The sequence below is a fragment of the Myotis myotis genome, unplaced genomic scaffold, assembly GCF_014108235.1.
Source record: "Myotis myotis isolate mMyoMyo1 unplaced genomic scaffold, mMyoMyo1.p scaffold_m19_p_5, whole genome shotgun sequence".
In the NCBI taxonomy this organism is placed as follows: Eukaryota; Metazoa; Chordata; class Mammalia; order Chiroptera; family Vespertilionidae; genus Myotis; species Myotis myotis.
The window spans coordinates 109,435,438-109,462,594 of NW_023416357.1; the positions used below are offsets into that span (position 1 = coordinate 109,435,438).

The 27,157-nt window shown below is 42.1% G+C and overlaps 1 protein-coding gene across 1 annotated transcript in view; it reads right to left on the bottom strand.

Moving 5' to 3' along the window:
• LOC118656595 (ATP-binding cassette sub-family A member 3-like) overlaps positions 1–27,157 on the bottom strand; it is a 343,556-nt gene that overhangs the window by 296,413 nt on the left and 19,986 nt on the right. Inside the window, exon 4 of the mRNA XM_036310023.1 lies at positions 11,417–11,558. Coding sequence (XP_036165916.1) covers positions 11,417–11,558 — 142 coding nt within the window. The remainder of the gene's footprint in view (positions 1–11,416; positions 11,559–27,157) is intronic.

The following is a 27,157-nucleotide window of genomic DNA, read 5'->3' on the forward strand; positions in this document are numbered from 1 at the left end:
TGGAGAAAGAGATAATTTTAGGACAGATTATTTTAGGAAAACTGTTTTTCTCTATGGGAAGGAAAATAATATGGAATTCTAACCAAAACCAAATACAAATGTGAACTTGTCATAGATTAACAACAAAATTATAGAAGGAAATACCATAAAAGAGAAATATTAGGAGAATATTTATGAATTTAGGAGTAGCGTTGGAATTCTTAAATGAAGACCTAATAGAAGAGACCACATGGCAAAAAAATGATGAATTATGTCAAAGTAAAGATTTTTGTTCAATAAAGAACAGAATGGATAAAATCATAGATTGGAAAAGGTACTTTTAATATTTGGAAACAAGGATATATGTAAACTATATGTGAAAATCTTGAATAATTATAAATCATTAAATAAATATTTAAATACCATTATCCAAAACTCAATTAGAAAGAATGAGAAGACCAAATAGATGGATAACAACTAATGAAATTGAAAGAGTAGGAGAACCAAGATGGCAGCATAGGTAAACACCGGAGATTGCTGCCTCGCACAACCACTTCAAAAATACAACTAAAAGACGGAACGGACATCACCCAGAACCACAGGAAAACTAGCTGAGGGGAAATTCTTCAACTAGAAGGAAAGAGAACAGCATACTGAGACTCAGAGGAGGCGCAGTGCGGAAAATACAAAGGTGTGGAGGTGCACGCAGAGCGGGCTGGTGGCTGAGGGCGCGGTTGTCATTTTCAATCGGGAGGGAGGCTCAGGTCCTGGGCTCCAGTTCTGGGCAAGTCTCTAGGGACCCAGACTCAAACGGGAGAAGCGGGACTGTCTGGCTTCGGTCGGAACGAGAGGGCAGCTTTCTCTCCGAGGTTTGCAGCGGTTTCTGGGACTCTGAGAGGCAGAGCCTCTGGGGACGGGACTGAGAGCAGCCATAACTGCTCCCTCCGCAATCCCTGTTGATCCCGTGCGACCCGCCCTGCCCAAGCCCTGCACAGAGGCATTTGCCGGATAGCCTCAGGCAAAGGCTAGATTAGCACCTCCACAGAGGACAGAAGTTTTCCCACTGCAGACACAGCTGACTCTCACAGCCAGTTGGCCTGGAGGTCAAATCCCCCCAGTATTAACTACAACAATCAAGGCTTAACTACAACAAAAATGTGCACAAAGACCACTAGGGGGTGCACCAAGAAAGCATAAAAAAAATGCGGAGACAAAGAAACAGGACAAAATTGTCAATGGAAGATATAGAGTTCAGAACCACACTTTTAAGGTCTCTCAAGAACTGTCTAGAAGCTGCCGATAAACTTAATGAGATCTACAAGAAATCTAATGAGACCCTCGATGTTATGATAAAGAACCAACTAGAAATTAAGCATACACTGACTGAAATAAAGAATACTATATAGACTCCCAACAGCAGACCAGAGGAGCGCAAGAATCAAGTCAAAGATTTGAAATGCAAAGAAGCAAAAAACACCCAACTGGAAAAGCAAAATGAAAAAAGAATCCGAAAATACGAAGATAGTGTAAGGAGCCTCTGGGACAGCTTCAAGCGTACCAACAGTAGAATTATAGGGGTCCCAAAATATGAGAGAAAGCAAGATATTGAAAACCTATTTGAAGAAATAATGACAGAAAACTTCCCCTACCTGGTGAAAGAAATAGACTTACAGGTCCAGGAAGCGCAGAGAACCCCAAACAAAAGGAATCCAAAGAGGACCACACCAAGACACATCATAATTAAAATGCCAAGAGAAAAGACAAATAGAGAATCTTAAAAGCAGCAAGAGAAAGAAACTCAGTTACCTAACAAGGGAATACCCATACGACTGTCAGCTGATTTTTCAAAAGAAACTTTGCAGGCCAGAAGGGAGTGGCAAGAAATATTCAAAGTGATGAATACCAAGAACCTACAACCAAGATTACTTTATCCAGCAAAGCTATCATTCAGAATTGAAGGTCAGATAAAGAGCTTCACAGATAAGGAAAAGCTACAGGAGTTCATCACCACCAAACCAGGATTATATGAAATGCTGAAAGGTATCCTTTAAGAAGAGGAGGAAGAAGAAAAAGGTAAAGATACAAATTATGAACAACAAATATGCATCTATCGACAAGTGAATCTAAGAATCAAGTGAATAAATAACATGATGAACAGAATGAACTGGTGATTATAATAGAATCAGGGACATAGAAAGGGAATGGACTGACTATTCTTGGGGGGGGGAAAAGGGTGTGGGAGATGCGGGAAGAGACTGGACAAAAATCATGCACCTATGGATGAGGACAGTGGGTGGGGAGTGAGGGCGAAGGGTGGGGTGGTAACTGGAAGGAGGGGAGTTATGGGGGGAAAAAAGAGGAACAAATGTAATAATCTGAACAATAAAGATTTAATTTAAAAAAAAAGAAATTGAAAGAGTAATAAAAAAACTCCCAGGAAACAAAAATTCTGAATCAGATGGATTCACAGGTAAATTTTACCACACATTCAAATAGTTAACACCTATTCTCTTCAAACTATTCCAAAAAATTTAAGATGAAGGATGATTTCCAAGCTTTTTTTAATGAGGTCAGCATAATCCTAATTGAAAAACTAGACAAAGAGTCAATACAAAAAGAAAATTATAGGCCATTATCTCTGAAAAAAAAGATGCTAAAATCCTCAACAAAATATTAACAAATTGGAACCAGCAATACATTACAAAAATCATACACATGACCAAGTAAGATTTATTCCAGGGATACAGGATGATGCAATATTTGTAAATAAATCAAAGTGATACATCACATAAACAAAATAAAGGATAAAAACCTCATGATCATATCAATAGATGCAGAAAAGGAATTCAACAAAATCCAGCACCCATTTTTGATAAAAACTCTCAGCAAAGTGAGAATAGAGGAATCATACCACAACATAATAAAGGTCATATTTGACAAACTTAAAGCCACCCTCATACCCACTGGGCAAAAACTAAAAGCATTTCCTTTGTCAGAAACAGGACAGGAATGTCTTCTTTCACCACTCTTATTCAACACTAGAGGCCCAGTGCACGAAAATTCATGCACTCGGTGGGGGTGGTGGTGTCCCTCAGCCCAGCCTGCACCCTCTCGCAGTCCGGGATCCTTCTGGCAGCCCAGGAGCCCTCAGGTGAATGTCCACTTAGGCCCGTTGGCAGTCAGACATCCCTCTAGCAGCCTGGGAGCTCTCAGGGGATGTCCGACTAATGGCTTAGGCCCGCTCCCCGGGGGATCGGGCCCAAGCCATTAGTCAGACATCCTTAGCACTGCCACGGAGGTAGGAGAGGCTCTGCTACTACCACTGCGCTAGCCAGCTATGAGCTGGCTTCTGGCTGAGCAGCACTCTCCCTGTGGAAGTGCACTGACCACCAGAGGGCAGCTCCTGCATTAAGCATCTGCTCCCTGGTGGTCAGTGCATGTCATAGCGTTCCTGGTTGTTCTGCCATTAGGGTCAATTTGCATATTACCCTTTTATTATATAGGATAGTACAGGAAGTCCTAGCCACAGTGATCAGATAAGAAGAAATGAAAGTCATCAAAATTGTAAAGGAGGAAATAAAACTGACATTATTTGTAGACGACATGATATCATACATAGTAAACCCTAAAGCAGTGGTTCTCAACCTGTGGGCCGCAACCTCTTTGGCGGTCGAACGACTCACAGTGGTCGCCTAAGACCATCCTGCATATCAGATATTTACATTATGATTCATAACAGTAGCAACATTACAGTTATGAAGTAGCAACAAAAATAATTTTATGATTGGGTCACAACATGAGGAACTATATTTAAAGGGCCAGAAGGTTGAGAACCACTCCAAAGACTCCACCAACATACTATTAGATTGAATGAATGAATTTGGCAAAGTGGCAAGATACAAAATTAATATCCAGGGGTATTTTAATACATCAATAACAAACTCTCAGAAAGAGAAACCAAGAAAACAATCCCATTTATGACTGCAACAAAATAAATAAGGTAGCTAGTCATAAACTTAACCAACAAACAAGTGTCAATATATACCATGTTCACAGATTAGAAGAATTAACATAATTAAAACGTTCATCCTACCCAAAGCAATCTAGATTCAATGCAATCCCTATTTAAATATCAGTGGCATACTTCACAAATCCAGAATTTGTATGGAATTGACAAAACCCCAAACAGCCTCAGCAATCTTGAGAAAGAAGAACAAAGTTGGAGGGATCACAGTAGCAGATATCAAACTATACTACAAAACCATCATAATCAAAACAACCTGTTACTGAGATGAGAACAGGCCTATAGATCCATGGAACAGAACAGAGAGCCCAGAAATTAACCCATATCTTTATGGTCAATTTATATCTGACAAAGGAGGCAAGAATACTCAACGGAGCAAAGACAGTATTTTTTTTATTACATATCTCAAAGGGCAAGGGAAACAAAGGAAAAATAAAAAAATGGGACTCTATCAAACTAAAAATTTCTGCACAGCACAAGAAACCACAAACAAAAGACAACCAACAAAATAGGAGAATATATTTACAAACAACAGTTTTGACAAGAGTTTAATATCCAAAATGTATAAAGACCTCATACAACTCAAATAATCCAATTAAAAAATGGGCAGAGAGATATTTTCGGGAGAACCAAGATGGCGGCATAGGTTAACGCCGGAGTTTGCTGCTTTGAACAACTACTTCAAAAGTGAAACCAAAAAACGGAAGGGACATCACCCAGAACCACAGGAATGCTGGCTGAGTGGAAGTCCTACAACTAGGAGGAAAGAGAAACGCATGCGGACACTCAGAGGAGGTGCAGTGCTGAAGTCAAATTCTGAGGTGCGGAGTGCGCGGAGCGGGCTGGCGGCGGAGGGCGCGGTTGGCGTTTTCAATCGGGAGGGAGTCGCAGACTCTGAGCTCCAGATCCAGGCGAGTCTTTAGGGACCCAGACTCAAACGGGAGAAGCGGGACTGTCTGGCTTCGGTCAGAGTGAGTGCAGCTTTCTCTCTGAGCTTTGCAGCGGGTGCTGGGACTCAGAGAGGCAGAGCCCCTGGGGACAGGACTGAGAGCCACCATAACTGCTCTCTCCGGCCCACCCTGTTGATCCTGTGCGACCCGCCCCGCCCAAGCCCTGCACACAGGCATTTGCCGGATAGCCTCAGGCAAATGCCAGATTAGCACCTCCCTAGAGGACAGAAGTTCTCTCACTGCTGACACAGCTGATCCTCATAGCCACTTGGCCTGGAGGTCAAACCCTCCCTGGAATTAGCTACAACAATCAAGATTTAACTATAAGACTGCGAACAAAGACCACTAGGGGGTGCACCAAGGAAGCATAACAAAATGCGGAGACAAAGAAACAGGACAAAATTGTCAATGGAAGATATAGAGTTCAGAACCACACTTTTAAGGTCTCTCAAGAACTGTTTAGAAGCCGCCGATAAACTTAATGAGATCTACAAGAAAACTAATAAGACCCTCGATCTTATACTGGGGAACCAAATAGAAATTAAGAATACACGGACTGGAATAACGAATATTATACAGACTCCCGACAGCAGACCAGAGGAGCGCAAGAATCAAGTCAAAGATTTGAAATGCGAGGAAGCAAAAAACACCCAACCGGAAAAGCAAAATGAAAAAAGAATCCAAAAATGCGAGGATAGTGTAAGGAGCCTCTGGGACAGCTTCAAGCGTACCAACATCAGAATTATAGGGGTGCCAGAAGATGAGAGAGACCAAGATATTGAAAACCTATTTGAAGAAATAATGACAGAAAACTTCCCCCACCTGGTGAAAGAAATGGACTTACAGGTCCAAGAAGCGCGGAGAACCCCAAACAAAAGGAATCCAAAGAGGACCACACCAAGACACATCATAATTAAAATGCCAAGAGCAAAAGATAAAGAGAGAATCTTAAAAACAGCAAGAGAAAGAAACTCAGTTACCTACAAGGGAATACCCATACGACTGTCAGCTGATTTCTCAACAGAAACTTTGCAGGCCAGAAGGGAGTGGCAAGAAATATTCAAAGTGATGAATACCAAGAACCTACAACCAAGATTACTTTATCCAGCAAAGCTATCATTCAGAATTGAAGGTCAGATAAAGAGCTTCACAGATAAGGAAAAGCTAAAGGAGTTCATCACCACCAAACCAGGATTATATGAAATGCTGAAAGGTATCCTTTAAGAAGAGGAAGAGGAAGAAAAAGGTAAAGATACAAATTATGAACAACAAATATGCATCTATCAACAAGTGAATCTAAGAATCAAGTGAATAAATAATCTGATGAACAGAATGAACTGTTGATTATAATAGAATCAGGGACATAGAAAGGGAATGGACTGACTATTCCTGGGGGGGAAAGGGGTGTGGGAGATGCGGGAAGAGACTGGACAAAAATCCTGCACCTATGGACGAGGACAGTGGGTGGGGAGTGAGGGCGAAGGGTGGGGTGGTAACTGGAAGGAGGGGAGTTATGGGGGGAAAAAAGAGGAACAAATGTAATAATCTGAACAATAAAGATTTAATTAAAAACAAAAATGGGCAGAGAACCTGAACAGACACTTCTCTCAAGGCCACATACAAACGGCCAACAGGTATATGTAAAGATGCTCAACTTCAATAGCTATTAGGGAAATGCAAATAAAAACTACAATGAGCCCTAGCTGGTTTGGCTCAGTAGAGAGAACAGCACCCTGTGGACTGAAGGGTCCTGGCTTCAGTTCCGGTCAAGGGCACCTACCTCAGATACAGGCTCAGTCCCAAGCTGTGCAGGAGGCAACCTATTGATATCTCTCTCTCACATCAATGTTTCTCTCGCTCTGTCTCTCCCTCTCCCTTCCACTCTCTCTAAATATAAATGGAGAAAATATCCTTGAGTGAGGATTAACAAAAAAATACAATGAGATATTATCTCACACCTTTAGAATGGCTATTATAAACTAGTGACACAGTGCACAGATTCATGCAATTAAGATTGCATGAATTAATTAAGATTCCTTAATTGATAAGGAAATTAATTAAAAGGTGGCTGGCAGGGCGAGACTGGGCAAGACGGGCCAGACATGCACTGGAGCCAACCTTCTGTGGTCCCTCCCCAGCCAGCTGCACCTGGGGTGCCATGGCTCAAAAGACATCTGTGGAGTTAGTGTGGTCCCTCCAGCAGGTGGGGTCTCTTGGCCTGGCCTGCAGGGATTGAGCTGAAACAGGCTCTCCGACATCCCTTAAGGGGTCCCGGAGTGTGAGAGGGCACTCTGCAAAGTTTCAGTCATACAGGATGTGGAACACAAATGCAAGTGTGCAGTAAATCAGATGCAGGGCCAACAGTGCCCCAGCAACAACATAATTCATAGCCGAAGGTGGAATCGCGTGGTCCCCACAAGAAATTGGGCTCTCTCCTGTCTGGTTTCGGGGTGCGTCACCCGAGAACCGCTGCTGCTAAGTCACTGCAGCTCAGCAGCTTCTGTGTTGGCACCTGCCCCATGGTGGTCAGTGTGTGTCATAGCGACCAGTCGAATGGTCAGACACTTAGCATATTAGCCTGTTATATAGAGAGACTAGAGGCCCAGTGCATTAAATTCATGTATGATTAGGCTGCCAGCTGCTGGCCAAGGCCTTCCTTCCCCCAGCTGCTGGCTGCCAACAGGGGCCTTCCTTCATTCCGCGCATCCCCCTGGTTGTCAGCACATGTCATAGCGAGTGGTCAAACTCCCAGTCAGTCAAACTCCCGAGGGGATGATTTGCATATTAGCCTTTTATTATATAGGATAAAACAAGTAATAACAAGTATTGGAGAGGATGTGAAAAAAAAAGAAACTTGCATTCACTGCTGGTGGGAGTGTAGACTGGTATAGCCACGATAGAAAACAGTAGGATGGTTCCTCAAAAATTAAGAATAGATTTACCATATGACCCAGAAAATTCCCTTTTGGGTAAAATTTGAAAATACAGATTCACAATGATGTGCACCCCTATGTTCATTGTAGTAATGTTCACAGTGGCCAAGACATGGAAACAACTGAACTGTCCTTTGATATATGATTGGATAAAGATGTGGTCCATATATATACTGGAATACTACTCAGATATAATAAATGAAATACTACCATTTGTGACAACACAGATGGACTTTGAGAATACCATGCTAAGCAAAATAAGTCCATCAGGAAAAGTTAAAAACCATATAATGATTTCACTCATATGTGGGGTATAAAACTAAAAGCAACAAATTAACAAACAACATAGACAGACAACAGTATTGTGGTTACCAGAGATAAGGAGTTTAGGAGATAGTAAAAGCTAAAGGGGCCTAATATATGGTGATGAAAGATTATCTGACGTTAGGTGGTAAACACACCATGTAATAGACAGATCATGCATCACAGAAATGTCACTTGAAACCTATATAATTTTATTAACCAATGTCACCCAAATAAATTTAATAAAAAAGGAAAAAATATCAATAAGGTCTTTTGTGGGTTTGAACTAAAATATTAGGCATAGTTTTCCATTTCTCCCTCATTTCATGTAATATATATCTAAATTTCCTACTTGTTTTCCTTCCAATCCTTAGTCCTTGTACCCTTGTCTCTTGTCATTTCTCCTTAATTTGAATGTTCAGTCTTTCATCCTTCTTTCTCTATATTTAACATTCCCCCAGAAATAGTGTGGCATTAAGGAAACTTAAGGGTATACTGCCTGTTCTCAAGTAATATGCCACCCAAAATTGGTAAGTGATGACAAAATAAAATCCCAATGTTCAAGGAAAAACAAGTCATTCTCTTAAATACTGTAGGTTTTTTTCCCCTCACTTGAAGACATGCTTTGAGAGAAGAAAGTGGAAGAGACAGAAACATTGATGTGAGAGAGAAACATCAATCAGTTACCTTCCATATGCTCCCCCACTTGTCGATCAGATCTGCAACCCAGGTATGAGCCCTGACTGAATCAAACTAGCAATCCTGTGGTGCATGGAACAATGCTCAACCTACTGAGCCACTATGGCCGAGCTAAATTAATTTGATTAATTACACAAATTATTATATAATCTAGAGGCCCAGTGCATAAAATTCGTGCATGGTGGGGCGGGGAGGTGCCTCAGCCCAGCCTGCACCCTCTCCAATCTGGGACCCCTATGGGACTGACTGGTAGTCGGACATCCTTCTCACAATCTGGACTGCTGGCTCCTATCTGCTCGCCTGCCTGCCTGCCTGCCTGACTGCCCCTAACCTCTTCTGCCTGCCAGCTGATCTCCCCCTAACCGCTCCCCTGCCGGCCTGATTGACGCCTAATTGCTCCCCTGCTGGCCTGATTGCCCCTAACTGCCCTCCCCTGCTGGCCCAATCGCCCACAACTGCCCTCTCCTGCTGCCCATCTTGTGGCAGTCATCTTGTGGCAGCCATCTTGTGATGACATCACACGAGGATGTCACATGAGGATTGACGCCATCTAGGCTTTTATTATATAGGATTTCAAAACATAAGTCACAATATTCTTTGTTCAGCAACAGTATAAAACAAAACTTTTGTGTTCAGATACAAACAAAAACTTGGAGAGATGCATCTACTACCACATCATATCATTTCTCCTATTCATGTTAAATATTGTTCTGATTCTCTCTCATAACTTCCAGGAGAAATTTCATACTTTTTCACTTTACAAACTAGATCGTTAATGACCTATTTTCCTCATAGCCTCATCTCTACTAGTCTCCCATGTGCACCCTCCATGCTAGCTATTAAAAAGTAAACAGAAGGTCATGTAGCTCCCTGAATATGGCCTCCTGTCCTACATGTGTTCATGAGTATAATTCCATTGCCTGGAATAACCCCATCCATCTCCATTTAGCTAGTTATTCAGGTACCTCTAGATTCAATTTAAATACTTTGTTCTCAACAGATATATCATAAAAGAGTATATTTAATGACTGCCTAACAGGTTCACCTATTCTCTTACTGGTTATGTTGTTTCCAATTTTTGTTGCTAATGCTAGAATGTGCATAGTTTTTCCTTCTATTTAATATTTGCCAAAGATAAAATCTCAAGATATTCAGTAAATGCAAATTCCTCATTAAGGGTTTTTCACATATGATAATATACCAAGTGAAAAATTTGACTTAAAAATTACCATCCCAATGTAAAAACTTTTAGATCAAATCAATAAAATTATATATAGACATAAATAGGCAAGCAATGCCAACACATGAAAATATGCACATTTGAAAAGCATAACACTGAACCACAACTATATAAAGATAGATATATTGCTATAAGAATCAAAAGAGAGCCCTAACAAGTTTGGCTCAGTGGCTAGAGCATCAGCCTGTGGACTGAAGAGTCCCAGGTTCGATTCCAGCCAAGGGCATGTACCTTGGTTGTGGGCACATCCCCAGTAGTGGGTATGCAGGAGGCAGCTGATCCATGTTTCTCTCTCATCGATGTTTTTAACTCTCTATCCCTCTCCCTTCCTCTCTGTAAAAAATCAATAAAATATATATATATATTTAAAAAGAATCGAAAGAGAATAAAGCATGATATAGATATATTATATATATTTTTTAAGTTTGTCAAATATATGGAATTGAAAAGTGGTTTTCATAGAATATAAATCTAATTCTTAAAATTACCACAAGAATAAACAAACTTAATATGTACTAGAGGCCCGGTGCATGAAATTCATGTACTTGGGGGACGTCCCTCAGCCCAAATTGAGAGAGGTCACAGGCCAGGCTGAGGGACCCACCTGTGCATGGTCGGGGCCGGGGAGGGGTGCAGGAGGTTGGCCAGCTTGGGGGGGACATGGGAGGGCTCCAGGGCATGTCTGGCCCATCTCACTCAGTCCCAACTGGCAGGACCCCAGCAGCAAGCTAACCTACCAGTCCAGTGATGGCGAACCTATGACGCACGTGTCAGAGGTGACACGCAAACTCATTTTTTGGTTGATTTTTCTTTGTTAAATGGCATTTAAATATATAAAATAAATATCAAAAATATAAGTCTTTGTTTTACTATGGTTGCGAATATCAAAAAGTTTCTCTGTGTGACACAGCACCAGTGTTAAGTTAGGGCTTTTCAAAATGCTGACACGCGGAGCTCAAAAGGTTCGCCATCACTGTACCAGTCAGAGCATCTGCCCCCTCGTGGTCAGTGCACATCATAGTAACTGGTCGACCAGTGGACTGTCTGCCCTCTGGTGGTCAGTGCACATCATAGCGAGCAGTTGAGCAGCCTTAGCATATTATTAGCATATTAGGCTTTTATTATATAGGATAGTTGTATATGTATATACACACATAAAACCATATTTATGTGTGTGTGTATATATGTATATATGTGTGTATATATGTATATGTGTGTGTATGTATATATATGTATATGCTAGTATCAACTGGGATAATAAAATAAGTTTGCTTAAATATCTACTCACCAGGACTCCCTCCGTCATGGTCTTTTGGGTTCCTGGGTCCTGAAGAGGGGTAAATAGGAAAGAGTAAGGATGTTTTCCAGCCTGATGGGTTTGGATGTTGGATAGTCCTTTGTATCCTAACAAAACGCAGATGGTATTTTACCTAGAAGTAGCAACAGGAAACAAACTATGCTTAAAACTGAACAAACTGAAAAGCAAATATTATAAATAAAGGACAGTTAAGAACATAAGGAAAACCATGTGATTTGAAAGAGGAGACTCATCTGATGTCAACATGATACTGAATGCCTGGAAATGGCAGTGACTCCCAACATAATATAGATGCTCCAATCACATCTACATCTGAAGTCCTCTCAATGTGCAGACAGTTCACAAAAGCAAGATATATATGTGGCCCACAAATACATGAAAAGTTTCTCAATGTCACACGTAAAATAAATGTGAATTAAAACCACAGTGATATTTTTCTTACCTATCACACTGGAAAAATCAAAAAGCTTAACCACACACTCTGTTAGCAAGATTATAGACAAAAAGGCACTTTAATTCATTGCTTGTAGGATGCAAGATGGCACAACTGTAATGGAGAATCTTGTAATGTTTAACAAAATTACATATGCATTTACTGTTTGATTCAGCAATCTTACTTCCAGGAACAGACTTGAAATATATATCTCCAACAATATGAAGAAAAGGTACGTATACGTTTGTTGTTAATGTTATCTGTGGTGGAAATACATTGAAATCAATTGCTCATAAATAGGAGACTGCATAAACTATGGTATATGAACATAATAGAGAGCTATGTATCTGTTCAAGGTACAGCAGAAAATAGAAAGGGTAGGAAAATTCTAAGGTATCAGGTAGCAACAGCAGCAAGCAGCCACCAGCCCTAGGACTAAGGGAACAAGAGCAAGAGTTTATAATTACTAAAAATTATAAACTTAGAGGAGAGGTCCTGTGGGGCTGAACACCAAACTTCTGAGGAGAATGCATGAGTCAGCTGGTGCTGTCCCAGAGTGTGAGAGAAGGGCCCTCTGGGACTGGACCTAGATTTCTGAGAAGGAGCTCCAGCCACCTCGAGCTGGTCACCTTTGAGAGGGTGTGATGAGGCTGATTTTGAAAACTGTTGGACAATCTGCAAACTGTATTTGGCTGCTGCTATAGGAAGAAAGTGCTACTGCAAAAAAAGAAGTGTTGCTGGGATGTCACTCACAGGAACTACAAGCAGACAGAAAGCCAGCAGGAAAGATCAAATTTCTTCCCCAAGTCCTGTGCTTTAGCAGTAGAGTCTTACACAGAGCTGGCTGAAAAAACAGAAGCGTAGCTACAGCATTAAAGAGCAGAGTAAAAGAATGGATTTATGGCTCAAAAAGAGACTGATAAGTATACATTTAAAAAATGAAGTATACATATGTAATTTATACTACATAACATATTAATTTAAATGTATATATCTCCATGCATTCATATATAATACCTATGTAATTTATATATATCAATACATCTAATCTTTGGATGCACTGCCAAAGAAGTTGGAAATATAAGTACACTTCCACCAAAATACTTCAGCATTTACTAGAATTCAATACTTGTTTATAGTTCTTGAGGTAAAATTAGATACAATAAAATGGACAAATTTTAACTGTATATCTGCTTAACTATACATACATTTTGGCAAATACAGTTTTCATAATCCAAACCACATAAAAGATAAACAAGAGCCTCAACCCCAGAAAGTTCTCTCATGCCCCTTTCCAGTCGATCCTGATCACACTCCCTCAGAGATGCATTTTTTTTTTTATTTCACCATAGGGTAATATTGCCTGTAATATAATTTCATATAAATAAAACCCACAAGATTATACTCTTTTCCATAAGGCTTCTTTATCAGAAAGAATAAGATTCATTAATGTAGCCAAAACCGGTTTGGCTCAGTGGATGGAGCGTCGGCCTGCGGACTGAAAGGTCCCAGGTTCGATTCCGGTCAAGGGCATGTACCTGGCTTGTGGGCACTTCCCCAGTGGGGGATGTGCAGGAGGCAGCTGATCGATGTTTCTCTCTCATCGATGTTTCTAACTCTCTATCTCTCTCCCTTCCTCTCTGTAAAAAATCAATAAAATATATATAAAAAAAAGATTCATTAATGTAACTGCTTTTTTCAGTAGTTAATTCATTTTTGTCACTGAGCAATATTTCACAGTGTAAATATAACAGAGGTCATTAATTTTCTGGTTGAAAATTACCTGACTGTTCCCAATAATTATTCGGCTAATATGGATAATGCTGTTATGAACATTCTTACACATCTCTTTGTGAAAATATGTTTTCCTTCTTTAGGGTAATTCATAGGAGTGCAACTGATGACTCATATAGAATAGATGTGTGTTTAGACTTATTTGAGCAAACAAATGGCAGACATATTTCTAACCTGATCATACCATTTTATAGTCTCACCAACAGTGGCTTCACATCCTTAACAGTATCGTCAGACTAATTTTTGCCTTCCTGGTGGAGGGTAGAGGTGTCTCATATGGCTTAAATTTGTATTTTCCTGATGTATAATGGAATTGCATACTTTTCATGTCTTTATTAGCCGTTCGTATATCTGCTTTGATAAACTATTTGAATATTTTGTTTATCTTTGAAACTGGGCTGCTTGTCTCTTTATTATTGAGTTGTAGGACTTTTAAAAATATCTTGGGAGAACCAAGATGGCGATACTTGCTGCCTCCCACAACCACATCAAAATTACAACTAAAATCCAGAACCAGCATCACTCAGAACCACCTGAAATCTGGGGCTGAATGGAAGTTTTACAAATAGAGAAGCAAAAAAGAAAGAACATTGAGGCTGGTAGGAGGGGAAGAGGCGCAGAAGGAGCTGGTCCAACACCCACCTGCATCGTGTTTTTAATCAGGAGGGATATCTTCACTGCGGAAGCCACCTATGAGAAGCAGGCGGTTCCAGCCCCACACCAGACCCCCACTCCAAGGTGACAGAGATGGGAAGAGAGGTCCCTGTAACTTTAGGCTTTAAAAACCAGCGGGGATTGTGGCAAGTAACACTGAGGTTGCTGGAAACCCAGCAGTTCCTCTTAAAGAGCCAGCAAATGGTCTTAGTCCAGTGATGGTGAACCTATGACACGCGTGGCAGAGGTGACACATGAACTCATTTTGGATGACAGAGACAAAAAGTTGCATAATTCAAATATCTGTCTCTCGCAATGGCCAGAGTTGGGCATCACTCGAGTAATATTATTACTCACGTTACTCATGATCAATAATGCAATTCTAAAACCGGATGTAAACATGTACATCGGTGTTCGTAGCAAAGATACACAGTGAAAACATCCAAGATACATTGTTCCAATATTGACATTAATATAAAAAGGTTAAGAATTGCACTATAAAGAGATTAATCTTTACTCATGACATTTTATTTTTACTCGAGTGACAAAATGCCCAGTTCTGGAAACAGCCTCCTTATTGTCAACATGTGCCTCAGATGAGCTTCCCGTGCGTTCGGGTGCATTCGGCAAACGGACGCACTTGATCGCCATGTTTGTTAGGAGACAGGAGTGGGAGGGTTAGAAGAAAAAGATATACAGTGCAACAGGGCTCGACGAGACATTCTGTGTGTCGGATAATTGATTACAGCACCATATATTTGTTGGTTATACATACTACCTTTGAATTGTTTTGCACCAGGAGTCAGTGCAACAACACTGCAAAAAGTTACTAGGCAAGAAACCTACCAACCTTTTATAAAAAACGCCGTGATTTATATTTATTTATTTCTGCAGCCTTGTGATGGAGAAACAAAAATAAAAATAAAAAAAAGCAAGATTGAATGATAAAGGAAGTGGAAGCAGCAGTAGCCGACCCTTTCAAGACATACGGACCGAGATGTACGGGATTGTTGACAGAAACCACAGATCATTGTGCGTACTGTGTAATGAAACGGTAGTAAGCAGAACATGGAATGTAAAGACACATTTTGAAACTAATCACTGTCAGCTCTTGAAAAAAAGTATCGATGAAAGGAAGGAATACATTTCTAGGCAGCTACACCTCTATAAAAGTCAATCAAATTCCATCATTAAATTTGTAAGATGCTCTACAAATTTAACATCAGCAAGTTACTGTATTGCTCACTCCATAGCTCAGCATGGAAAAGCCCTCAGTGACGGAGAATTTATTAAGGAAACATTTCTAAGATGTGCGCCAGCTCTATTTCACAATATGAAAAATAAAGATGATATTATTAAAAGAATTTCTGAGTTACCACTCAGTAGAAATACTATCAAAGACAGAATAATAGATCTTAACAAAAATGTACAACATCAATTAAAAAAAGACTTAAATAGTTGTAAATATTTTTCGATTTCTCTTGATGAAACTACTGATGTCACATCAAATGCTCGGTTGGCCATTATTGCTAGATATTCTGATGGTCTCACAAGGAGAGAAGAGTTGATAAAGTTAGAATCAGTGCCAATAAGTACATCATGAAACGAAATATGTAAGGTTGTTATAAAAACATTCAGTGACCTAAACATTGATATCTCTAAAATTGTGTCAGTCACGACAGATGGGGCACCAAATATGGTGGGGAAAAATGTGGGATTCCTGAAATTGTTTATGGAAGCTATTAGACATCCACTTGTACCTTTTCATTGCATTACCCATCAGGAGGTGTTGTGTGCCAAATTGGGATTCTCAGAATTGAATGATTTAATGTCAGTTGTAACAAAAATTGTGAATTTTATAGCTTCTCGACCCCTTCACAAGCGAGAATTTTCTGCACTTTTACAGGAAGTTGATTCAACCTCCAGTGGACTACTGATGTTCAATAATGTGAGATGGCTGAGTCCAGGTAAAGTACTTGAGTGATTTGCGGAGTGCTTTGAAGAAATTACGGTATTTATTGAGAATAAGGATCTGGCAAACTTTCCTCAGATCAATGATCATAAGTGGGTCAGCAATTTGATGTTTTTTACAGATCACTCTGTTCATATGAATGAAATGAACTTAAAATTACAAGGTTTTGGCAAAAGTATTGACGTTATGTTTGGATACATCAAATCTTTTGAAAGTAAACTTAAAATTTTCAAGTGAGATATTGAAACTAAAACTTATTAAGTATTTTCCTTGGATAAAAAAGTATTTTGAGAAGGCCACTACAACAAGTGTAATGGAGTCCATACTTATGTACCAGAATATAGTAAACTCGTTATTTGAACAGTTCTGCGAAAGATTCAACCAATTTAGAAGCCTAGAACAGACCATTAAAATAATTAAGTATCCAGATGTAGTTGTTTACAGTACTTTGAAATTAAAGGATTTCCAATGGATGCAAATTGACGATTTAGAGATGCAACTTGCAAATTATCAAGGTAGCATTTGGACTCATGTGTTTGTCGACTTAAGGTCGAAACTTGAAAATCTGGAATGAAATCGTTTGAATAATGAAGAAGAGTGCAACTACGAACAAGAAATTTGAGTGCTTGGAACAGAGTACCTGACACTTTTGGCAACATAAAAAATCTAGCGATGGCTTTGCTAACGATTTTTTCATCAACATATTTTTGTGAGACTTTGTTCTCAGCATTAAATAATATTAAAACAAACAAAAGAAACCGGCTAACAGATGAAGTTAGTGGCGCTTGCTTGGCCTTGAAGTGCACCAAGTATGAACCTGCAATCAAAGAATTAGCAGGCAAACTTCAGCACCAAAAAAGTCACTAATTTCTAGTTTTCATACCATTTGATTATCATTGTTTTTATTATTATTTTTTCCTAAATGTACATTGTTTTTCTGTTTTTGTTCATTTTATATATATTTTTGGTTGATTTGTTAAATGGCATTTAAATATATAAAATAAATATCAAAAATATAAATCTTTTTTTTACTATGGTTGCAAATATTTAAAAAAATTATGAATATTTCTATATGTGACACGGCACCAGAGTTAAGTTAGGGTTTTTCAAAATTTTGACATGCCGAGCTCAAAAGGTTTGCCATCACTGTCTTAGTCAGACTTGCTCCCTCTGAGCTCCAGCCCCAGGGCTATGGCTTAAAAGGAACCTGGGACACTTGGGGAGAAACTGGATTGTCTGGCATCAGGGCAAGAACTTGGAGATGGCTTTCTCCCAAATAGGGGTACTTGCGGGGTCATTGTTCTAATGCTGGGGCCTCCCTGTCGCAGAGCTGTCTGGCAGCCATATCTAAGTCTCCATCAGCCTGACACACACTGTCCGCTCTCCCTTGTGATTCCCTGAGACTCTGCCCCATCCAATTTGCAGCCCCACCCAAGTTGTTTGCAGAGACTTTTCCATATGAATGGCCTGTCCTGGATCAGTCTTCAGACTTTTCTAAAATCTCTCAAACAAGTAGTAGTTGGCATCAGTGTGCCCCATACCTATCAATAAGTGGGCCCAGACCCTATACCAGCAGCAGCCTGCCTTGCTTCACAGCTTGACCTGGCCTGGACACTTCCAAGCTCAATTCAAGTAGTAACCATCTGCAAGGGGCTCTGTAGCTCCTGCCAGATGACTCTATGTCAGCGGTTCTCAACCTGTGGGTTGTGACCCCTTTGGCGGTCGAACGACCCTTTCACATGGGTCTCCTAAGACCATCCTGCATATCAGATATTTACATTACGATTCATGACAGTAGCAACATTACAGTTATGAAGTAGCAACGAAAATAATTTTATGGTTAGGTCACAACATGAGGAACTGTATTTAAAGAGCCAGAAGGTTGAGAACCACTGCTCTAGGTAGTGGCTGACTTTGCACCTCCTGGGAGGCCCAAGAGCCAGTGCACCTGGTGGACACCTTCAGACCAAACCAGATCACAAGCCTACACATCCACAAGGGACACACTCAAGAAGCAGACTCAGTGAGCACCAAAGCTCCACTGAAGCAAGTCCTGCCCCTTAGGGGTGTCTTCTTAGCAGCGCTTCACTATAGACGCAGCTGGTCCTCACAGCCAATTGACCTGGAGGTCAATTGCTCCCAGTGACACCAACAGCAATCAAGTCTCAACTACAACAAGACTGTGCACAATAGCTCACAAAGGTTTGCACTTAGAGTGCCCACTCAGGTGACTGGGGAGGCTGAGCCACTAGGCCAGTGATGGTGAACCTTTTGAGCTCGGCGTGTCAGCATTTTGAAAAACCCTAACTTAACTCTGGTGCCGTGTCACATATAGAAATTTTTTGATATTTGCAACCATAGTAAAACAAAGATTAATATTTTTGATATTTATTTTATATATTTAAATGCCATTTAACAAAGAAAAATCAACCAAAAAAATGAGTTTGTGTGTCACCTCTGACACGCATGTCATAGGTTCGCCATCACTGCACTAGGCCATACAGGACATCTACTACACAAGGTCACTCTACCAATTCCAGGAGTCATAACAGCTCTACCTAATACATAGAAACAAACACAGGAAAGCAGCCAAAATACAGACAAAAAAAGTGTCACAAATGAAAAAACAGGTGAAATCTGACATGCCGAGAAAAAGAACTAAATGAAATGGAAGCAAGCAAACTTAGATACAGAGTTCAAAACAGTGGTTAAAAGGATGCTCAAGGATCTTAACGAGAGCTTCAAGGGAATTAATGAGAGCTTCAAGGGACTTAGTGAGACGTGCAAGGATCTTAGGGAGAATTTCAAAGACATGAAGAAGGACCAGTCAGAAATTAAACATACACTAACTGAAATAAAAAATGATTTACAGGGATTTAATAGTAGAGTGGAGGATTCTGAGAATTAAATCAACAATTTGAAATATGAGGAAAAAAATACCCAATCAGAAGAGCAGAATGAAAAAAGAATCCAAAAATACGAAGATAATGTCAGGAGCCTCTGGGACAATTTCGAGCATATCAATTGGTATCAAGCATACCAATATTCACATTATGGGGGTGCCAGAAGGAGGAGAGATAGCAAGATATTGAAAACCTATTTGAAGAAATAATGACCGAAAACTTCCCCTACCTCAGTGGTTCTCAACCTTCTGGCCCTTTAAATACAGTTCCTCAAGTTGTGACCCAACCATAAAATTATTTTTGTTGCTACTTCATAACTGTAATGTTGCTACTGTTATGAATTGTAATGTAAATATCTGATACGCAGGATGGTCTTAGGAGACCCATGTGAAAGGGTCGTTCGACCACCAAAGGGGTCGCGACCCACAGGTTGAGAACTGCTGCCCTACCTGGTGAAAGAAATAGTCCGGAAAGAGTTACAAGTCCAGGAAGCACAGACAGTTCCAAAAAAGAGGAACCCACAGAGGCTCACACCAAGACACATCATAATTAAAATGCAGAAATTTAAATACAAAGAGAGAATCTTAAAAGCAGCAAGAGTAAAGCAATTACTTACCTATAAGGGAGTGCCCAATATGACTGTTGATTTTCCAACAGAAACTTTGCATGCCAGATGGGAGTGGCAAGAAATATTCAAAGTGATGAAAAGCAAGGACCTACAACCAAGATTATTCTATCCAGCAAAGCTATCATTTAGAATTGAAGGTCAAATAAAGAATTTCATAGACAAGGAAAAGCTAAAGGAGTTCATCACCACCAAAACAATATTACAAGAAATTTTAAAGGGTCTTCTTTAATAAGAAGAATAAAAAGATAAAAAATATTGTATATAATAAAAGGCTAATATACAAATGGACTGAATGGCAGAATGACCAGTTGCTATGACACGCACTGACCACCAGGGGGCAGACGCTCAATGGAGAAGCTGCCCTATGGTGGTCAGTGTGTTCCCAGAGGGGGAGCACTGCTCAGTCTGAAGCTGGGCTCACGGCTGGCGAGCACTTCCAGTCCTGGGGCTGCCATCAAAACTACTATTCCCAGAATTCCTGGTGCTCCCCATGCTCTGGGTTTTCCCCAACCAAGGGAGCCATGTCCCTGCAAGCCTCCGGCTCTCCTGCTCTGCTCTCCGTCCAGTGACTGAGGGAGCCACGTTCCCCTAAGGTAGCGACCGAGGGAGTCATGCCACACCCCCCAAGCTGCTGGCTCTCCCATTCTGCTATGTATGAAAATTACCCACCATCTTTGTTGGGTTAATTTGCATACTCACTCCTCACTGGCTGGTGGGCATGGCTTGAGCATAGTGGAGGGACAGTTAATTTGCATGTTTCCTTCATTATATAGGATATGTATTACCTATGTACACAGACAATAGGGTGATGAAGGCCTGGGGCATGGTGGGAACTGGGTGTAGGGTGGCAATGGGGGGAAAACTGGGAGAATCTATAATACTCTCATCAATAAAGATTTAAAATAAATAAATATATAAATAAAAAATAAGTATCTTGGCTGCTAATACATTGTCACATATATGTAAATAAATGCTCCAACACTGTGCTTTGATACTTCATTTTATTAATGTACTAGAGGCCCAGTGCACAAAATTCCCTCAGCCCAGCCTGCACCCTCTTGCAGTCCAGGACCCCTCAGGGGATGTCCACCTTCTGGCTTAGGCCCGGGCCTAAGCCAACAGTTGGAAATCCCTCTCGCAGTCTGGGACCCCTCGCTTCTTACCGTCTGCCTACTCACTGCTCCTTACCACTTGGCTTGCTGCCCCTTAGTGCTGCCACGGAGGCAGGTGAGACTCTTGCCACCATCACTGCACTCACCAGCCATGAGCCCTATCTTTCTGTGTAGTTGTCTATGGGCCAACTGCTCTCTTCCTACTCATTTAGGGCGAGCAACATGTGAGGGTAGACCGTGCTGTCATGGAACACAGTGGGCTGCCCAGAGCTGAGGGGTGTGGCCGGGCCCATGGGATGAGAGGTGGACACATAAGACACTATCTCACCCAATTATGGGGAAGGCTGGCTGGCCTTCATCTGCCTGACCCTACCCAGGCAGGGACCAAGCAGGTTGTCTGCCTCTCCATTCTCTATCCTTCTATCTGTGACACCTGTCACCCTTGCCAGGCCTCCCCCAAAGTGAGTTCAGCTCAATCCCTGAATGTAAAAGGGCACGGTGGGGAGAGCCTCCACTCCAGTGCCCCCTAAATCCCAGCGACAGGACCTGGTCTCAGGATGATGGCCACAGCTGCAGAACATAGATCTGTTTCAAGAAAAGTTGGGAATGCAGACTTTCGTATGAGCCCCTACTCCAAAAGGTGGCAGTTTATTCACATTGTGGCAAAGTCACCTTCAAGAGTAACATAAAGGAAACCAAGATGGCAGCATAGGTAAACACCGGGAAATTGCTGCCTCCCACAACAACTTCAAAACTACAACGAAAAGACAAAACGGACATCATCCAGAACTACAGGAAGGCTGGCTGAGGGGAAATTCTACAACTAGAAGGAAAAAGAAAAGCACACTGAGACTCAGAGGAGCTGCGGAAGTAAAGTGCAGAGGTACGGAGGCTCGAGCGCGCGCGGAAAGGGGCGGGCACCTGAGGACACGGCTGTCTTTTTGAATCTGGAGGGAGTCACAGGCTCCCAGCTGTTCTGAACTCCAGTTCCAGGAAGTCTCTGGGGACCCAGGACTCATACAGGGAGAAACTGGACTGTCTGGCAGCAGGCAGAACTCGGAACTTGAGGGCGGCTTTCCCTCAGAGGTGCTTGCAGCAATTACCGGGACACTGAGACTCACGGCCCCTTAGGGCAGGGCTGAGGATCCGCCATAGCTGCTTGCTCCGCCCTTTGATTCCCTGAGACCCCACCCCACCCAGGCTGCGGCAGAGGCATTTGCATATGAATGCCCTGGCCTTTTGCAACCTGAAAATCACCTAACAAATTGCAGCTGGGCCAGACAGACCCAGAACTTCCAAGAGAAGGCCCAAGGCCCCACAGCAGCTTGCATTGCTTCACAGCTGGGCCTCATCAGGGCACCTCCAAACTCCAAAAAAGGAAGGGGAATCTGCAGTTCTCTTCTTAGCTCCTGCTGGGTAACCTCAGGCAGAGGCTAAATTAGCACCTCCTTAGATCCAAGAACCAGTGTGCCCAGTGGTCAGAGTGGGACCATCCAGATTACAACTCCTCAGATCCATAAGGGACACACTCAGGGGGCAGACTCAGTGAGCACCAAAGCCCCACTGAAGCAAGTCTTGCGCCAGAAGGGTGTCTTCAGCACAGAAGTTCTCCCACTGCAGACATAGCTAATTCTCACTGCCAATTGGCCTGGAGGTCAATTCCTCCCAGTGATCCTACAACAATCAAGGCATAACTACAACAAGACTGTGCACAAAGCCCACAAGGGGGTGCACCAAGAGTGTCCACCTCAGGTAACTGGGGAGGCTGAGCCACTGGGCCCCATAGGACACCTAGCACACAAAACCACTCTATGAACACAGGGAAGCATAAAAAAATGCAGAGACAAAGAAACAGGTCACAAATGACAGAAATGGAGGAAAGCAAATGACTAGATATAGAGTTCAAGGCCACGTTTATAAGGTTTTTCAAGAATTTTATGGAAACCGCCGATAAATTTAGTGAGACCCTGGAGGATATGAAAAAAGACCAACTAGAAATTAAGCATACACTGACTCAAATAAAGAATAATATACAGAGATCCAAGAGCAGAGAAGAGGATCCCAAGAATAAAGTCAAAGATTTGAAATACGAAGAAACAAAAAATACCCAACCGAAGAAGAAAAAAGAGGAGAACCAAGATGGCGGCATAGGTTAACGCCGGAGTTTGCTGCTTTGAACAACTACTTCAAAAGTGAAACCAAAAAACGGAAGGGACATCACCCAGAACCACAGGAACGCTGGCTGAGTGGAAGTCCTACAACTAGGAGGAAAGAGAAACGCATACGGACACTCAGAGGAGGCACAGTGCTGAAATCAAATTCTGAGGTGCGGAGTGCACGGAGCGGGCTGGCGGCGGAGGGCGCGGTTGGCGTTTTCAATCGGGAGGGAGTCGCAGAATCTGAGCTCCAGATCCGGGCGAGTCTTTAGGGACCCAGACTCAAACGGGAGAAGCGGGACTGTCTGGCTTCGGTCAGAGCGAGTGCAGCTTTCTCTCTGAGCTTTGCAGAGGGTGCTGGGACTCAGAGAGGCAGAGCCCTGGGGACAGGACTGAGAGTCGCCATAACTGATCTCTCCGGCCCACCCTGTTGATCCTGTGCGACCCGCCCCGCCCAAGCCCTGCACACAGGCATTTGCCGGATAGCCTCAGGCAAAGGCTAGATTAGCACCTCCCTAGAGGACAGAAGTTTTCTCACTGCTGACACAGCTGATCCTCATAGCCACTTGGCCTGGAGGTCAAACCCTCCCTGGAATTAGCTACAACAATCAAGATTTAACTATAAGACTGCGAACAAAGACCACTAGGGGGTGCACCAAGGAAGCATAACAAAATGCGGAGACAAAGAAACAGGACAAAATTGTCAATGGAAGATATAGAGTTCAGAACCACACTTTTAAGGTCTCTCAAGAACTGTTTAGAAGCCGCCGATAAACTTAATGAGATCTACGAGAAAACTAATGAGACCCTCGATCTTATACTGGGGAACCAAGTAGAAATTAAGCATACACGGACTGAAAAAACGAATATTATACAGACTCCCGACAGCAGACCAGAGGAGCGCAAGAATCAAGTCAATGATTTGAAATGCGAGGAAGCAAAAAACACCCAACCGGAAAAGCAAAATGAAAAAAGAATCCAAAAATGCGAGGATAGTGTAAGGAGCCTCTGGGACAGCTTCAAGCGTACCAACATCAGAATTATAGGGGTGCCAGAAGATGAGAGAGAGCAAGATATTGAAAACCTATTTGAAGAAATAATGACAGAAAAGTTCCCCCACCTGGTGAAAGAAATGGACTTACAGGTCCAAGAAGCGCGGAGAACCCCAAACAAAAGGAATCCAAAGAGGACCACACCAAGACACATCATAATTAAAATGCCAAGAGCAAAAGATAAAGAGAGAATCTTAAAAACAGCAAGAGAAAGAAACTCAGTTACCTACAAGGGAATACCCATACGACTGTCAGCTGATTTCTCAACAGAAACTTTGCAGGCCAGAAGGGAGTGGCAAGAAATATTCAAAGTGATGAATACCAAGAACCTACAACCAAGATTACTTTATCCAGCAAAGCTATCATTCAGAATTGAAGGTCAGATAAAGAGCTTCACAGATAAGGAAAAGCTAAAGGAGTTCATCACCACCAAACCAGGATTATATGAAATGCTGAAAGGTATCCTTTAAGAAGAGGAAGAGGAAGAGGAAGAAAAAGGTAAAGATACAAATTATGAACAACAAATATGCATCTATCAACAAGTGAATCTAAGAATCAAGTGAATAAATAATCTGATGAGCAGAATGAACTGTTGATTATAATAGAATCAGGGACATAGAAAGGGAATGGACTGACTATTCCTGGGGGGGAAAGGGGTGTGGGAGATGTGGGAAGAGACTGGAAAAAATCGTGCACCTATGGATGAGGACAGTGGATGGGGAGTGAGGGCAGAGGATGGGGCGGGAACTGGGAGGAGGGGAGTTATGGGGGGAAAAAAAGAGGAACAAATGTAATAATCTGAACAATAAAGATTTAATTAAAAAAAAAAGAAGAAAAAAGAATCCAAAAATATGAAGATAGTGTAAGGAGCCTCTGGGACAACTTCAAGCGTACCAACATCAGAATTATAGGGGTGCCAGAAGAAGAGAGAGGGCAAGATATTGAAAACCTATTTGAAGAAATAATGACAGAAAACTTCCCCCACCTGGTGAAAGAAATGGACTTACAGGTCCAAGAAGCGCGGAGAACCCCAAACAAAAGGAATCCAAAGAGGACCACACCAAGACACATCATAATTAAAATGCCAAGAGCAAAAGACAAAGAGAATCTTAAAAGCAGCAAGAGAAAGACAGTCAGTTACCTACAACGGCGTACCCATACGACTGTCAGCTGATTTCTCAACAGAAACCATGCAGGCCAGAAGAGAGTGGCAAGAAATATTCAAAGTGATGAACAGCAAGAACCTACAACCAAGATTACTTTATCCAGCAAAGCTATCATTCAGAATTGAAGGTCAGATAAAGAGCTTCACAGATAAGCAAAAGCTAAATGAGTTCATCACCACCAAACCTGCATTATATGAAATTCTGAAAGGTATTCTTTAAGAAGAGGAAGAAGGGAGAAACTAAAATGGCGGCATAGGTAAACACTGGGAAATTGTCGCCTCCCACAACAATTGAAAATTACCGCAAAGGACTGAGCAAACATCATCCAGAACAACAGAAAGGCTGGCTGAGTGTAAATTCTACAACTAGAAGGAAAGAGAAGCACGCTGAGAGCTAGAGGCGCTGCGGAGGTGAAGTGCAGAGGTACGGCGGCTCGTGGGCGCGAGGAAAGGGGGTGGCACCTGAGGACGCGGCTGTCTTTTTGAATCACAAACTCCCGACTGCTCTGAACTCCGGTTCCGGGAAGTCTCTGGGGACCCAGGTCTCATACGGGGAGAAGCTGGTCTGTCCGGCAGTGGGGGAACTTGAAGGCGGCTTTCCCTCAGAGGTGCTTGCAGCAATTAGCGGGTCACTGAGACCCGCGACTCCGGGCGGAGAATCAGCCATAGCTCCCTGATCCGCCCTTTGATTCCCTGAGACCCCGCCCCACCCAGGCTGCGGCAGAGGCTTTTGCATGTGAATGTACCTAACTGCAGCCGAACTAGGCAGACCCGGAACTTCCAAGAGAAGGCCCAAGGCCCCGCAGCGGCTTGCATTGCTTCACAGCTGAGCCTCTTCGTGGCTCCTGCTGTGTGGCCTCAGGCAGAGGCTGAATTAGCACCTCCTTAGATCCAGGAGCCACTGTACCCAGTGGTCAGAGGGGGACCATCCAGATTGCAACTCCTCAGATCCATAAGGGACACACTCAGGGAGCAGACTCAGTGAGCACCAAAGCCCCACTGAAGCAAGTCTTGCGCCAGAAGGGTGTCTTCAGCACAGAAGTTCTCCCACTGCAGACACAGCTGATTCTCACAGCCAATTGGCCTGGAGGTCAATTCCTCCCAGTGATTCTACAACAACCAAGGCACCAAGAGTGCACCAAGAGTGTCCACCCCAGGTAACTGGGGAGGCTGAGCTACTGGGCCCTACAGGACACCTGGCGCGCAGGGCCACTCTATCAACACAGGGAAGCTGCCAAAATGCGGAGACAAAGAAACAGGTCACAAATGGCAGAAATGGAGGAAAGCAAACGATTGGATATAGAGTTCAAGGCCACGTTTATAAGGTTTTTCAAGAATTTTATGGAAACCGCCGATAAATTTAATGAATCCCTCAATAAGTATAGTGAGACCATGGAGGACATGAAAAAGGACCAACTAGAAATTAAGCATACACTGACTGAAATAAAGAATAATTTACAGAGATCCAGCAGCAGACAAGAGGATCCCAAGAATCAAGTCAAAGATTTGAAATACAAAGAAACAAAAAATACCCAACCGAAAAAGAAAAAAGAAAAGAGATTCCAAAAATATGAAGATAGTGTAAGGAACCTCTGGGACAACTTCAAGCGTACCAACATCAGAATTATAGGGGTACCAGAAGGAGAGAGAGGGCAAGATATTGAAAACCTTTTTGAAGAAATAATGACAGAAAACTTCCCATACCTGGTGAAAGAAATGAACTTACAAGTCCAGGAAGCGCAGAGAACCCCAAACAAAAGGAATCCAAAGAGGACCACACCAAGACACATCATAATTAAAATGCCAAGAGCAAAAGATAAAGAGAGAATCTTAAAAGCAGCA